The 15,302-nt window shown below is 36.1% G+C and overlaps 1 protein-coding gene across 1 annotated transcript; it reads right to left on the minus strand.

The window, feature by feature from the left end:
* Positions 1-352: 352 nt before the first annotated feature.
* LOC139979523 (progesterone-induced-blocking factor 1-like) lies at positions 353-15,205 on the minus strand. The gene is made up of 15 exons (XM_071990428.1): positions 14,746-15,205; positions 14,116-14,358; positions 13,057-13,176; positions 11,890-12,023; positions 11,065-11,173; positions 9,522-9,703; positions 8,301-8,426; positions 7,717-7,815; positions 7,007-7,172; positions 6,474-6,624; positions 5,585-5,778; positions 4,414-4,544; positions 3,563-3,647; positions 2,907-3,083; positions 353-2,542 (listed from the first exon to the last, which is right to left on the minus strand). The coding sequence occupies exons 1-15, from the start codon at positions 15,055-15,057 to the stop codon at positions 2,447-2,449; spliced, it is 2,325 nt and encodes a 774-aa protein (XP_071846529.1). The 5' UTR covers positions 15,058-15,205; the 3' UTR covers positions 353-2,446.
* Positions 15,206-15,302: the final 97 nt, after the last annotated feature.

Raw genomic sequence — 15,302 nt, forward strand, 5'->3', positions numbered from 1 at the left:
CACACTTCATTATAGAAGCAAATTAATTTTAACATGATCTAAATTGAAGGACAGCCATTACTTGACTTCAGATGCTCGATCTTGACAAGGCATCTCTAAATCGATTGGATATATCAGTAGGCCCCTAAATGAATAAACTATATCTTTAATGTCAATAGAATTCAGATATCTTTTAATTCTTTTAAAGAATTCTAGGAATGATTTAGTCCAGTCAAGACAGGTGATAGTTTATATCCATTGTTATCAGCCAATAAATGATGATCATCCCTGGAGGTCTTTCTATTAATTGCTTTCTCACGACAAATATCCTATTTGGGAGAACAGCCACACATGGTAATGTGGTCAATCTCTATTTCATTGCCAATGTTGTTATTCAGTTGTAGTCTGTGTTCCATGCTTTTGGGTTGCTGATTCATTGTGTTTATATATTTTACAATCGGGTCTAATGATTAGTCTTGCATTACTAACTCCCTACTTTACATTCTTTGCTTATGCATTCAAAACACAACATTTTCTCATATAATTTTGGACTGCTTACTTTCAGTTCATTGATTATAGGTATAGCAGTATTGATTATAGGTATGGTATAGCTCATACAGTATAGCTGACAAGATTGGGTGGATGTTACTGGTAAAATATATTACCACTGAAAAGGTTGGTAACAAGTTGAGAATCACAAAGTTCCAAATATATGTTTTAACAATTCCCAGCCTCAGCCTTTGAGGGGAGGATACAGGATTTTAAAGATGGGGGTGTGGTCCTACGTTAGTTGAAGGTGAACACCATATAGGGGGATCTTGGGATCCACACCACTCCCCAGAAAAGAAATTCAAAACCATTTGAAATGGTACATTCTGAGGCAACTTCAATAATCAAATAAGGTCTACATGCAAGATTTTGAAAATAAGATCTTTCAAGTTTTGGTATGGAACTGAAATGAAAGGGTGGGGGTGGGGGACAACCCCTGGAGGAACCCCTTGAGAGGAGGAAGCTCTATCAAATACACTGTCATGTTTCATATCTATTTGTTAGATTTTAATTGATGTGATTAAAACATCTGAAAAGTAGCATAAAATAAAGTAAATATACACAAGTCAAGATTTATAAAAGGTGGTAAGCAATTTAATCTATGTACATATTGCTTTAACAATTAGATATAAACCTGATATCGGTACAACCTGCATGTCACATAAATTTGTAGAATCTTTTGGAGGAGGTAAAAAAACTGACACAAAGGCTAATACTTTTCGACACTTTTTTCTGCGATCAAATTTACAAGGAATGCTCATTCAGGGTTCCCACACAATCTTGGAAACATAATTCAAGGACTTTTCAAGGACAACACAGCCTGTTTTCAAGGACTATCTGACACCTCTTTTAATACATTTTCCTGTGATTTTCAGCTGATTTATCATTATTGTTTATTCAACTCCCTGTACAATATGATTACAACACAGGATTGTCGCATCATAAAGATGTTGAAACACGTACGTGTGTCGGAACGTATGGTAGTCACCATTTTCACCACATGATGATCTGTGAGATGTAAACTCCTGTGTACTGAAAGGGGCTCATATTATCTCTGGCAGCAAGGGATGCTACCCCCTTTTAGACTTCCAGTTCTTTAGCAGGTTAAAGCCCATTACAAGAGAGTAAGAGACTATAGATACATATACATGTAGGTCTTCAATATGAGGGAATCACCAATTAAGTTATAGGCCTCGACCAAAGAAAAAGTAAAAGTTCAGAACAGTGCAGAACTAACTATATTGGAAGACTGCCATAGCCTTGGCCAATCCCAGAGTACTTGAAATAATAATGTGATTTAAGGAATATTTTATGTGCTTTTTTCTTTAAATTTCAACTTTCAAGGACTTTTGGGAAATTTTCAAAATTTTTAAGGACTTTTCAAGCACTTTCAAGGTCAATAATTTTATTCAAGGACTTTCAAGTACCTGTGGGAACCCTGTTATTATACCAATTGATGCTTTTATTGTCCTTTTTTTTCCATAAATCCATTGAATTAAATTGGTCACAGTTGAGAAATTGGACTGATAGCGATCTTCAAAAGTAGTATTTCACTTTCTCATCTTACATCTATCGTAACTACTGCCTGTTGCAAAATACTGCCAGTTGTAACGCTTCTGCTTTTTCCCAAAAACAAGAATTACCACAGACAAAACTGCAGAAACCAACGGAAAGTCATTAAACTTTCTAGGCTATGGCTTAAATGCTGTGATAATATTTCCCTGAGACTTTAATGTTATTTTTTGGTACTGCAATAGCACTTCATAATTCACTTTTTTCTCACTCTATCATTTCCTGAAGTCGATTCCAGCCAGTCCGGGCTTCGGTTGTTCGTGTCAGTCGCTTTACCAGCTGTGCTGCTGTTTGCTTCTAGGAAGACAATTCTTGAGTTCCTTCTCTGTGATGTACCCATAATGCATCACGTTCCAGTCTTGTATGCCTGTCGGTATAGACTCTGCGAAGCACCGTTCTGAGATTTTAGCTTCTGGTGCCATCTTGGTGGATCTTGCTTTGTCTGAAGAAATAACACACCTTTTATTATAACAAATATATGTCTCTCCCACACCAAATAATATAAAACTTAAACCCTCTTGATCTAAACATAACTTATTTAGATATAAAAGCTGAATTATTAGTTTCACAAATTTTACGAATGATCTGCGATGCAAGTTGAAACTATTGGTACATTTGCATGTTTTTCTTCTTCTGTATTGTTCAAAATATTCGTTTGAAACACACTTTCTTAAGATTTTTAACATCTGTTCTGTTCTCTGATCTGTGCTCTCAGTCTCAGATGAAAATGGCACCTTCCAAATGTCCTAATAATATTACATCATTCCAGCTACAAACTAGGTTACACTGGCCTCCTGAAAACTTACAAAGACTGTTGGTGTTGGATCAGTAATTCTTTCATCTCTGTTATTGCCATGCTTGGTTACAGGTTGCCTAAGAGGATGTGTCAATTTCTCCACCTTGATTGGACTCTGTGTTGAATGCTGAGATGAAGATTCCTTCTGACTTAGACTCAGTACCACCTGTTTCATTACTGCCATTTGCTGAATTTATGAAATATAAACGTATCGAAATATAATACCACAATATAGAACTATTTGTCGAATCCCAAATGTATATGTTGTGGGTTATACGTATCAAAATATTAGCTTTTGTTTAAGGAGTATCCAAGGCAACAAGCTTTTGCCCACATTCAGTAATTCAATGACTGTAAACTGTCAACTAACATGTACTTCAGGATTGAATGCATTTTTGATAAATTTACAACAATGATTTAAATGTTACTATTTATCAAAACTTAATAAAAAATTTAAAAAAGACAGTAGTGTGTTGTACGACAATGTGTTATCTAGGAAGTACCTTACAAAAGGAACAAAAGTGAACAAAAAATTCTGGAAAAAAAAATATATAATAATCATAATTTCATTCAAAACCATGCTTTCAGAAAATCTGACAGCAATTGATTTGTTCAGATTGAATATTCAATAGCTTATCAGGTTACATCTGCTCCTTAGTTTCTTACTTCTCGTTGGTTGAGTAATCTCTCCAAGTCGGCTGACATTTGATTATTGAAGGACACAAGTCTCTCCTGTTCCTGCTTTAGCTTCCTGGTAAAAATAAAGAGGTGAGATCAACAACAAAAAATGATAACAAAAATTGATACTAGGCTTGTCTAGGGTATTTCTAACCAAAGTTATCTGGCTTAAATCCCCTGTAAATCTTATGTTCAATGAAAATACGGCTATACTGCAAAACCAAAAATTGGAAACAGCAATGTTTCCTGCATGTCTCTGGGTTGGAATTATATTTCACCTGACTCCACTTCCAAATAATTGTCAAGTGTGACATCCAAGTACACCACAATTTTCAGGCTGTGTTAAACCCCATTTACAAGAAAGCCCTGAATTGACTTGCATATACGAGAAAACAGAAAAAAAGACAGTTTCACTGGATTTAGTTCAATCAGTACACTAAGAAAGCCCTAAAGTCATCTGCCCTGATGCCATCACAGACAACCTAACGTGATCCACTCCTTGATAGTAACGAGGGTTTAAGTCTGTCAAAACAGATTACAATCTATCAACTATTTTTGGAGCTGGAAACAAGATATCCGACTAACAGTGTGGAATGTTTCCCTTACAAGTCTTTTGGAGGCAAACAATCTTTTAAAACATGACTGATCTCCTGATGAAAGTTGAAAAATCAACAATTTATGATAGTTTGGCAATCACACTGGTTGCTGTTTTTTTTTTAATTGTTCCATCTCTTACCAAATGTTTAAAACTGTGGCACCTAATGGCCTCCGTAGTCTGGGAATCAAACTATGAAATCCTGATCTCATGTTTATATTCAATGTTTTGAGATGTGACCTACTTTACATCTTCCGTCAGTGCATTGATGTGTTTCTTCTGTTTTGATATTTGCTGGTCTCTGCTCCTTATAGTATCAATCAGATAGTTATACGGCTGCTGAGCTTGATCTAACAGCGACGTAGCGCTGGAAAGCTGGAACAGAACAAAATGATGGATATGTTGAGATAATGGTCGTCGTGGCGATTGCGAAGACTATGTAGTGCCGTACATACATAAAATTGAGACTGCTTGGTTTTTTGGCAGCTTGTTCAACAACTGACTCAACCTCAACGACAATTATACAGGGATTGAAATATAGGTCACTCTGACTTTTACAGTTAATTTTCTGGTTAATTTTGCTGTTAATACAGACAGTCTACCTCAGCGAAAGATTCTTCCAAAATCTAAAAAATAAATCAGCTCTGTATCATTCAAACATTTAGGGTAAACAATTTTAACAGCAAAGTTATCAAAATTACTAATATTCTGAATCATTTGAATTAGAAACTGGATGTATGGATGCCAATGAAATGAAAGCAATGTAAAAGACTCCACCAGGGGCTCAACTACATATACTTCAGAATAAATCACAAAAGCTCATAAACCCTCCTTCCCAACTACTGGCAGACAAAATTTAAAAACAAAATTCCTAGTGTACAGTGGATAAGTATATAACATGTATATGAGGTACAACCTAAACAGTCAAAAATTCTTCAACATTGATTCAAAAGTTGAAAAATATAGCACCATATTGCAACTAAAGCAACCTCCATTTTCCCAAAATTTCTCAATAGTTGATGGGCCACTCCACCCATTAAAGACAACAATTTATCCCCCTCCTTCCCCACCCCAAGGAGAAGAATAGTGGTGCTGTACTCCACTTAATACAATCAACCTATCCGCATCTTGAGGTCACTCACCTCTTCTCCTATTTTGCTCCACCCATTAAAGACATAACATTTTATGCCCCTCTCTCCCCCCTCCCCCCCCAGTAGAAGAATAGTGGTTGCCCTGCTGGACTCCACTTAATAGCATCAACCTATCCTCGTCTTGAGGTCTCTCACCTCTTCGCTCCACGCATTAAAGACATAACATTTTATGCCCCTCTCTCCCCCCCCCAGTAGAAGAATAGTGGTCCCCCTGCTGTACTCCACTTAATACCATCAACCTATCCTCGTCTTGAGGTCACTCACCTCTTCTCCAATCTGCTGCAGTTGCTGCTTGGTTGTATTCAGTTCCTTTGTAAGAGAACTGTTCAGTTTTTCCACGTGAAGCACTCTTCTGGCTAAGTGGACGCTGTTTTGCAATCGTCGTTTAGCTGTCGTGGGTACGTTAGCTCCATACCCGTACGAAAAGAGGACACGTTCCGCTTCAGATTCATCTCCCGCTAGGATAGTTAAAGACAAGCGTTTGTTTACATAATGATGTCTTCAAATTTATTTATTTTTACTCTGAGGGTACCTTTATATAAACTCTTTAAATAATTAGTTCTCTGAAACAATAGGGTCTTGAGATACTGCCTTTCATATAACAATTTTTTTTAAATTTTACCTCCAACACTAGATTAAAACAATGAGGAAAACTCAACAATTACCAGCTTGAAATTCGTTCATAATAATATTAAAATGTTGGTTCCTTTCTTTCTTCTCTCCATCCCTTGTCTTCTAATCCCCTTACATCTATCTCTTTGTGTTCACCATGCTCATTAACCTGTCTGTATTCTGTGCGCGTTTTTTGTCCCTTCTGTTACTGTACGTTATTTCTCATTAAGCCTCTGAAGAAGATCCTGCTAGGATCGAAACGTCAGGCCAACTAACTTTTACACATAATAATATTAAGCGACAAATGGATGTGATTTGTAGTTTAATTCTTCATTATTGATGATGAAGATGATGATCCATGTAACTGTGTTCCTTAATATGTTGATTTCCTACTACAATGTGGCAGACATGCCAATATGGCATATTAAAACACACAAAATGAATTTCAATGATTTCTGATTTAGTGGAGACCAAGATGGGAAGAATGGAAAGGACCACTGGATGAGAAGAACCGGCGTAACCATGGGGATGGTGTGCTTACCATCGGCAGCCTGTATCACCACGTCATCTAGCTCCTCCTCCAGTTTATGGTACACATCCAACCTGCTCCTATAATCGCCAGTCTCGGCCTCCAGATCTCGGATTTTCTTCTCCGACGAGTTCTGCAGATTGTAAAACTCCTTCGTTAAGACCTGTCGTTAGAGAAACAGTATCACGTATTTCATTTTTCAAGTAAACGAAAGCATTGTCTATGATTTACGCTAATCATGAAAGTCACGGAGAAAAATTTAAAAAAAATTTACTATTGACAATTACTTAAAAATGTGAGCAAATAAATGAAATGGAAAGACAAAAGTTACATAAATTGGATGATTGGCTTCTTATAGTAAAGACATTGTGAAATGAAATGACGCAAAGTTGACCATGGTGGCCACATAACGAGAAAACATAGAGACATCTATCTCATGTAAGAACAAGGATTATTGTCTGAGACTTTTGAACAAAAAGTATTGAAAAACCTTGTCTTGTGCAAAACAACATAGATAACAAAAATGAAGTAAAAAAGAACGGAACCTCTAATTTTGTCTCCTTCTTCTCCAATTCCAGCTGTGTTTTCTTCAAGTTTTCAATTGTATCCTGATTCATGGCTTTAACTCTCTCACCATCAAATCCTCTCAGTCGTAATTCATTGCTCAGCTCTGATACCTTGCTGTCCATGGTCATCTCCAACTGTCTAAAACTATTGACAACCAAAATTGGAAGAAAAAAAAATGTAGTTAAACAAAATATCATGGACCAGAAATATAAACATGATTTTCATATCATGATAAAGAACAAATGCTAAACAGTCGCAAGACACAGTTGCATATGCATGATTTAATACTGCAGTTTCCTTCAACGTGTGACTTGGGTGATCTGTGATAGTGTCATGTACTCGGTGGGTCGTGTGAATCTTTCAGACGTTGGAAAATTTATCTACAGTTTTTCAGAGCTTGCCGGCAAAGATAGCTTAGCCTTTTTATTTTAGCTCGTTTAGCAATAGCTTATCTTACACGAAGCCCTCTAATAAGACATATAATAATATAAAATGTATGAAAATTTAAGAAGTCATAAATACATTAATAATGCTTAATAAAATAGTTAAAACGTGTACAGAGTAATGAAAATTAAGAAATTTGGTAAAAATAAAAGTGGAAAGAGGGACAGTGAAGTGGGAAGAGGAGGATCTGGTTGGTCATGGGCCTGAATGTTTGTCAAACCACTGACTTAGATTATTGACCTACTCATTCAGTAGCTGTTCATATTTCGTTGATGTCTCTTTTTCTTGCGCTTGGCATCTGTCTCTCTCCATGAGGGCGCTGTCTCTGCTCTCAACTAGATTCCTAGAAAGACAATTTCAAAGAAGGAAATATAATTGGCAGATATCAGAAATTAAATAATATTGCCACAATAATAATAACTTTTATAGCAAAACTATGGGTTGAAAGTGAGAAGAACAACTAAAAGCCAGTGTCCGGTAAGGATGTTACATTAATCATTATATAAATTGGTAATGTACGTCACATTCATATGTTCAGTAACTTATTGTTTGAAACAAAGCCAACATTCAATCTAGTCTGAAAGTCTTTCATGTTGGGCTCACCTACTTTGCATATTACATGAAGACATAAAGTGAAAATATTCCTTAATATCATCCAGTGACTGGACTGATTACCAACTCATTGTCCTTTTGGTAGAGGAAAACAGTTGTTAAAGTGAAAATTGTACAACATTGATCCGTAAACAACAAGTAGACATTCATTTTTTGGGGGTGGGGGGGTGGGGGGTTTATGGTATAATAGAAAGTGTTGCTACGCCAACAAGGTACCTGTTTTCTCTCTCGTACAATTCTCTTGTATTAAATTTCACTTTTTCCAACTCGGTCTCTGTCCTCATTCTTATCGTTTCCAATTCTGTTTGGAGTCGCTGTTCGTATTCATTCTTGAAGCAGTCTCTGTATTTTGAGGTGAGTGGGTTCAAATGTGTACAGTTAGACAGAGTATAGAAATGTATAAACAGCAGCTTGAGAGGGATACAGAAATATGTTATAAAAAAAGACTACCAAATTATTTCCATGGTGAAAAAAGATTGCTGGCTTTGGAAATCATTCTCAGATCTGTCAAAATTGTCTATATTTGAACAGATGTCATTTGCATAAACAAATTTCAATAGAAAACAGGAAAGTTAAAATAAAAGTAAAACAAGAAAGAAAAGAAGCAAGTTATCAATGATGAATATTATAACAAAGTAAACAATGATTGCTTTGCATGCTTTTCTTTTAATCTTGATCAAGTCATTTTTTTTTGGACAATAAAGGATTTGTCACACATGCTTGAATTGTTAAACAGTAACATACAGGCGCGTAGCCAGGAATTTGCCAAGGGAGGGGCGAAACTGTAGATTGGGCATTGCAAACTATCTAAGCATAGCGCCACCATGGTTGGCGCGAAACGTACAAGAAATTTTTGGCTGAAAATGCCTCCCAGATCGCTGGAAATGGCACTTCCCATGCCTTGTAAGTTGCATCTTAGCATTTTCTCTTTTGAAAATGCTAGCAATATCATAAAAACATTAAAAAATTTTTTTTTAAATATGCTCAAGGGGGGGGCGGCTGCCCCCTTCGCCCCCCCCTTGGCTACGCGCCTGGTAACATAGGTAAAATGCGATGTTGGTTGGAGGTTTGGTTGTCGATTTGAAACTTTATGTCTGTCGGGTCTATATCGCATGATCTTTCTTCAAAGAAGGATTACACAGGACTCCCATTATACACATTATTGACTGAACCCTATTAACCCCTATGAAGTACCCTATTACTATATATCAGATTTCTAAACAGAAATACTTTTTTTTTTGTCTTTCTTCTACAAGTTCCAGTTTGAAAGGCTTTCTCTTTCTAATTTAATCCTTATTTGTAACAATTTTAACAATACATTGACATAAAATTATATTAAATATTATATAAGGTAGATATGAAATTGTGTGTGTTCTTTGGAGATAGGTTAGAGTTGAGGGAGTACATTCTCCAGATTACGCTGATTCTACGTCCCACCTTGACTCTACGTATTTTTCGTAAAGTTCCTCTCTCGATCTCTTTGCATTATCCAGGTCAGAGGTCAAGCTCTGTAATTTCTCCTCGCAGTGTTGATACTTGGACGTGACGTCTCGTAACTGCCTCTGAAGGTAGTCCTTATCTTGAACAAGTAAAGCTAATTCTTGTTTCTGACCCGACAACTGGAAAATAATTGGACAGATACAAATTACTACAAAGGTGAAGGAAATACTCTCAATTGTACTGTACCTATTTTGAAATTAGTAAATCTGTTAACTAGTCTTGATTATTTGCATGTTTTTGTGTGCATTTTAAAATATTCCACACTTTGAAACATGCATTCATGAATATTAATTGACTGAGTTATTAAGTGACCAATCAGAGGCAAAAGTGCAATATGCCAGTTTTCTATAATACCCAAGTTTTCCATAATACCCAAGTTAATGTATTTTATAATATATATTATTTAAAAATAGGCAAAACTTATTATAGACTCATTTTAAGTTCCTCGATAAAACCAAACACCCAAGACACCGACACTGTTGTGATATACGTGATGCTGTAGATGTTAATTTTCAGACGTTCTAATCTAAAATACCAAGCAGCTGTGTAGGTGGTCGGCTGAACATGCTACTTCAAAGTATTATTTATCCCGTGTCACTATTTGTGGATTCTTCTTACACTGTGAAAGGTTCAGCCGCTCTTAGTAATCACAGGGAATAGTTTATCTTGAATCGCATTGTAAAATTACTATGCAAAATGCACAGATTGCTATACAAGAGCAAAGTAGATGCATAGCAGTTATTGTACACAGGAACCATATTATTTTATTACAAAATTCAGAACCTTCAGAACTCTTCCACAAGTTTGAACACTAAATGATTCCCTGAATCCTACTTAGTTTTAAGCGCTATGAAGAAGCTTTCCAATCAAATGTCTTGAAAAATAAAAAGGATTAATCAACTCTCTGGAGACATAGTAGCTTCCTCGTTGTTTACAACACCCTGGTTCCAGGGGGAATAAATTGACGATCTGACATCAACATATCTATTTGCATAATTTTCATAATTGCTTAAATTTGACAAGTGGAAGCAGTCGCATCTCTCTTTAAAGGGTGTGAAGACTCACGCAAAAAGAAACGTCTAATGCCGGTAATCTGACCTAGTTTCGAATGAGGTGTAACAGAAGTGTTAGACACCACCATTGATCCCAGAAAACACACACACAGCTGGCTACCGTCGGTAATTAGACCAGGGGGTTGTTCCATAAAACCCCCCTGATTAGACACTAGGGTACAGTCAGTACATACAGCTGTGGTCAATACACACAGCACAGTGTATGAATGATACAGCGATGGACATCTCAGGTCCAGCTAAAGATAACAAGGTATCACGTTTCATTACTGTCTGCATTTTGTAGCGACACTAACAAAACATCACTTGCAAGCAACAGAAAGTTAACTTTTTTCAGATGGCCGCACGCGGTTTGGGGCGAGTCTTCAATGCCTTTAAAACAGCACTTGGTAGATTGCTTGCCTACTTACCTGTCCCCTGCTTTCATCTCTCTCTTTAGCCGCATTCTTGAATGTTATTTCCAGATAAGTATGTTGCTTTTTCAGCTCTGTGTACTCGGTCTCAAGCTGATCTCTTTCACTATGAGGAAGGAACATCAATATTTTTCGTACAACTTTTCAAAGTTATTCATATCTCCTTGAAGCATAAAAACCAGCCATTTTTTTGGTAATAAAATAAACTTACACAATTTTTGCATGCTACAATCTCAACAAAAAAAAACACACATCATTAGCTTCTAGCTCAATCCACAAATATGTTTTCATTTGAATCAACTGTTTTTCTGGGATAGCATCTTAAACATTTTATTCTTATATTTTAAATCTGCCTTCACACATTAAGTTTGTCAGAATGGCGTGAAATCATTAATAAATGTTTAGTATATATGTATGTACCAATTCCATTAACCTACATTATTACACATTTTAGTGTGTACGTATCTCTGGTTTTGTGCTTCATTTCAAGCATGAAAATAGATTAAATGGCTTACCAGATGACCTATGCTAGGCTCCAATAACATTGTAATCTTAAGTATTCTACTTATTATAATGTTGTTCATGTGGATTTTCATGAAGGAATTCTGATGGTCAATTGTTAATACTTGACTTACTAACATCATTGATCTGATGATTATATTATTTTTATTATTACTGTTTTGTAACTTTTCTAATTTCTTTCCATTACTTTTATAATATAAATCCGTTCCAGCTATTAATAAAATCCACCAGTCCTTGCCATATAATCACTCCCCTTTGAGCTTGCCACATAATGACCTTTTGACATTGCCACATACTGACCTCTTGACCTTGTCATAATTTTCTCTTCTATAATCATCTTGCTGTTGCCTGGACTTCACATCTGCTAATTCTAAAGTCAGCCTCTGAGATTTTGTTTCGTTCTCCTTCCTTGATTGCTCCTCCTTTTCCAGAGCCTGCGACAGAAACAATGACAGCTACTGAATGGGTATCGTAAATTAAGATTATATACCACGTGTTCTTCAGTTTCCGCCTGTCAGATGTAGCGCTAAAGTATTCCCAATTTGTAAAACTAAGTGAGACAGCACAGTTACCAGACAGCTCATCTACTGTTAAAGGCATTGAAGACTTGTCCCAAACTGCGTGTCGCCCTCTGATAAAAGTTAACTTTCCGTTGCTTGCAAGTGAAGTTTTCTTCTTGTGGCTACAAAATGCAGACAGTAATGAAACGTGATACCTTGTTATCTTTTATTTGGACCTGAGATCAGGGAGTTCCATAACAACTCCATGCTGACATGTCCATCGCTGCTATGTACACTGTGCTGTTGGTATTGACCGTAGCTGCATGTATTGACTGTACACTAGTGTCTAATTACCGACGATAGCAAGCTGTGTGTATTTTCTGGGATCGATGGTGGTGTCTAACACTTCTGTAACACCTTTTTTGAAACTAGGTCAGATTACTGGCATCAGACGTTTCTTTGTGCGTGAGTCTTCAGCAACTTTAAGGACGTCATGACTATATGTGTAGAACTTTGAGAGGATCTGGATATTCTATTTTACTTCAGCTTCAGAGAAAGTGCGATGTTAATTCCCAAATACGACCAACTGTTTTAAAATAATTTTCATTGATTTCGGATGTTTCCCCAATTTGACTACACAATACTGAGCATCCCAAGCATCACTACCTCTATACTATAGTATTACATTTAAACTGATTTGCAAAAATTGTAACAAAAAACAAAAACAATGTTACACTGAAAACCTGCCTGTGCAGAACATCATGATGATTTCAACAAACTAAATTGATATCAAGCAAACTGGTATTCTTATTTTACATTAAATAGTATTAAAGTGTGCAGAAACTGCTATACATGTTTGCATAATACTGTGAAGCAATTTGTTCATTTTGCATGAAGCATTTTGCTATTGGTAATTTGACAGATAAATTATTCCATGGCAGTTTCTGGACGATGATCATAAACAAACCTTTTTCAGATATTCATTTTCCTCTTTATTTCTGTTAAGCTGATCTTCCAGTGACTTGCTCCAATCCTTGAGGTCGACCAATTCCAGTTCCAAAGGGTGTCTTGCTTCGTATAATTTCATCTACAAGGATGTAATTTCAGGTGTTTTTTGTCAAACCTTAAAATATGGTTTATTAAAACCTTTGAAAAAGGTTTATTAAAACCTTCCAAAATGCCAAACTGTTCTATTGTGTGGGGTACGATTTCCCAAAAGGATTGTTGATCTGGCATTTGTATAATTTTGCCAATATTAATTCTATTTCTGCAATGACTGTACAATTTTCATGCAATGTTAGGTACCAGTGGAACCTGCACATATGAAAGCAGTTTGGAACTCTGAGGACCTAAAAAGACAACTAAAAAATAAGCTGTATATATCATCCTGTATGATAGATAATATTTCATTGATCATATGATCAATATCAGGTATAATCCTTGAGTTTTACTTCTTTCAGTAAAATGTCAGGAAAACATTGTTCAATGAATCTGGTGATAAGCTCACTCCCTGGTTGCTAACAAAAAAATTCCCAAAGAATGAGTAATTCTTTATTAATCTTGGACCCCACAGCCTTTTGTATCCTGCAACAGTCATACATACAGAATTGCCAACAGAGGAAAGAGGCGAAATTTAATGCATATTCATGATCCAAGCTTAATGAAGACAACTTGTCAACCAGCTTCTGTGTCAACCAATCACAGGGAATAACCATTCTGTGACAAAGACATGATATTGCATAATAATTAATTAATGTAAATGTATTCTTTATTGTTGATGATTTACTATAAAATGAAGTGAACATAACTTCTCATAAAATAGTGAAAATAGTATGCTCCAGTTAACAGTAACTGTATATTTTGTAGCAATTTGCCCAATAAACATCACATTTTGTTATGCATTATATACCGGACAAATGATTAACATGAAGTATACTCAACTACTAAAATATATGATACTGAAATCATAATTAGAGCCGAACTTTGTAGCAATCACATATGATGTACTTATCTCCAAAATACTTACTGCAACATTATTCTTCAAGGTCAAAGAGTCCTCCTTAAGAGAGGCAAGCTTCTCATATTCAGTGTCAGAGATTTGTAGCTGGTGGAGCCATTGTCGGACATCACCAGATTTACGTTGTAGTTCTGCATTGGTCTTTTCGAGTTCTTGTTGTTTCCTGACAATGGTGCTGAGCTCTTGTTCCAAACGTTTTTGCCTGCTCTCTGCTTCTTCTCTATTCAAGTTGAGCTGAGCTTCAAGTTTGGCCTGTGAACGGTATAACAATATCAAAGCTTTCCAATGATCTAATGGAATTTTTGAATTTTTAAATGACTCCCCCTTGATCATACATCTTGGGCTATTCCAAATTGCTCTGCAATAATAAATGCAAAGACCTTGATCTAATTCATTATAACCTAATTAACTGTTCTAATTTCAAAGTTCTAGGCTACATTTAGGTTATCGTCCTAGTTACTTTTGTTAAAGCCTATATTGGGCCCTATGGTACAGGCCTTGACATGGGGCCTAGACCTAGATGAATAAACCTTGTTTTTCCTATTCGTAGCTTTCACGTGGTCAACGCTAAATGAAATGTCTCAAATAGTGACGATGTCTTAATTTAAGTCTTAGGCTAGTATAGGCCTAACTTCATACTCGAAGTAGCTTTTGCTGGTGGCGTGTTTCTGATAAGTTCTCTTCTAAGTCTTCCACTTGATTCATATGCTCTGCTTTCAAGTTGTCAATAAGTAATGTTTTTTGAGAGACTTCGATCTTAAGAAGTTGAACATCATGCAGCAGTTGCTTCCTTTCGATCAGTTGTTTGGTGATCCTCCCTGGGTACGGTTTACGATCTTTCCTTTTGTCGTCGAACTCCGATTCATCTCCTCCGGAAATGGATAAATCAGTTGCAAGCGATGTACTTATATCTTCAGTGTCTAATTCGCTAGAAATATCACGTCTCGCCATTTCAAAGCCTGATACTGAGTGGGCCTAATGTAATTTGTACAACCAGACAATGAGATGTGAAGTTTGATCTAAGTTACACAGTGTACATACATACAGTTAGTTATTTTCTTCTCAGATCATGATCATAAAGATGTATACAGTACTAATAACAGTTCAAAATGTCTCAAAATGGCCGCCGAGTTATTTTCCAAGGGTGCACAATGGTAACGGAAATGTACATAGGCCCAGATCGCAGTTCAATTAAT

Source organism: Apostichopus japonicus, chromosome 14, assembly GCF_037975245.1.
Source record: "Apostichopus japonicus isolate 1M-3 chromosome 14, ASM3797524v1, whole genome shotgun sequence".
NCBI lineage: Eukaryota > Metazoa > Echinodermata > Holothuroidea > Aspidochirotida > Stichopodidae > Apostichopus > Apostichopus japonicus.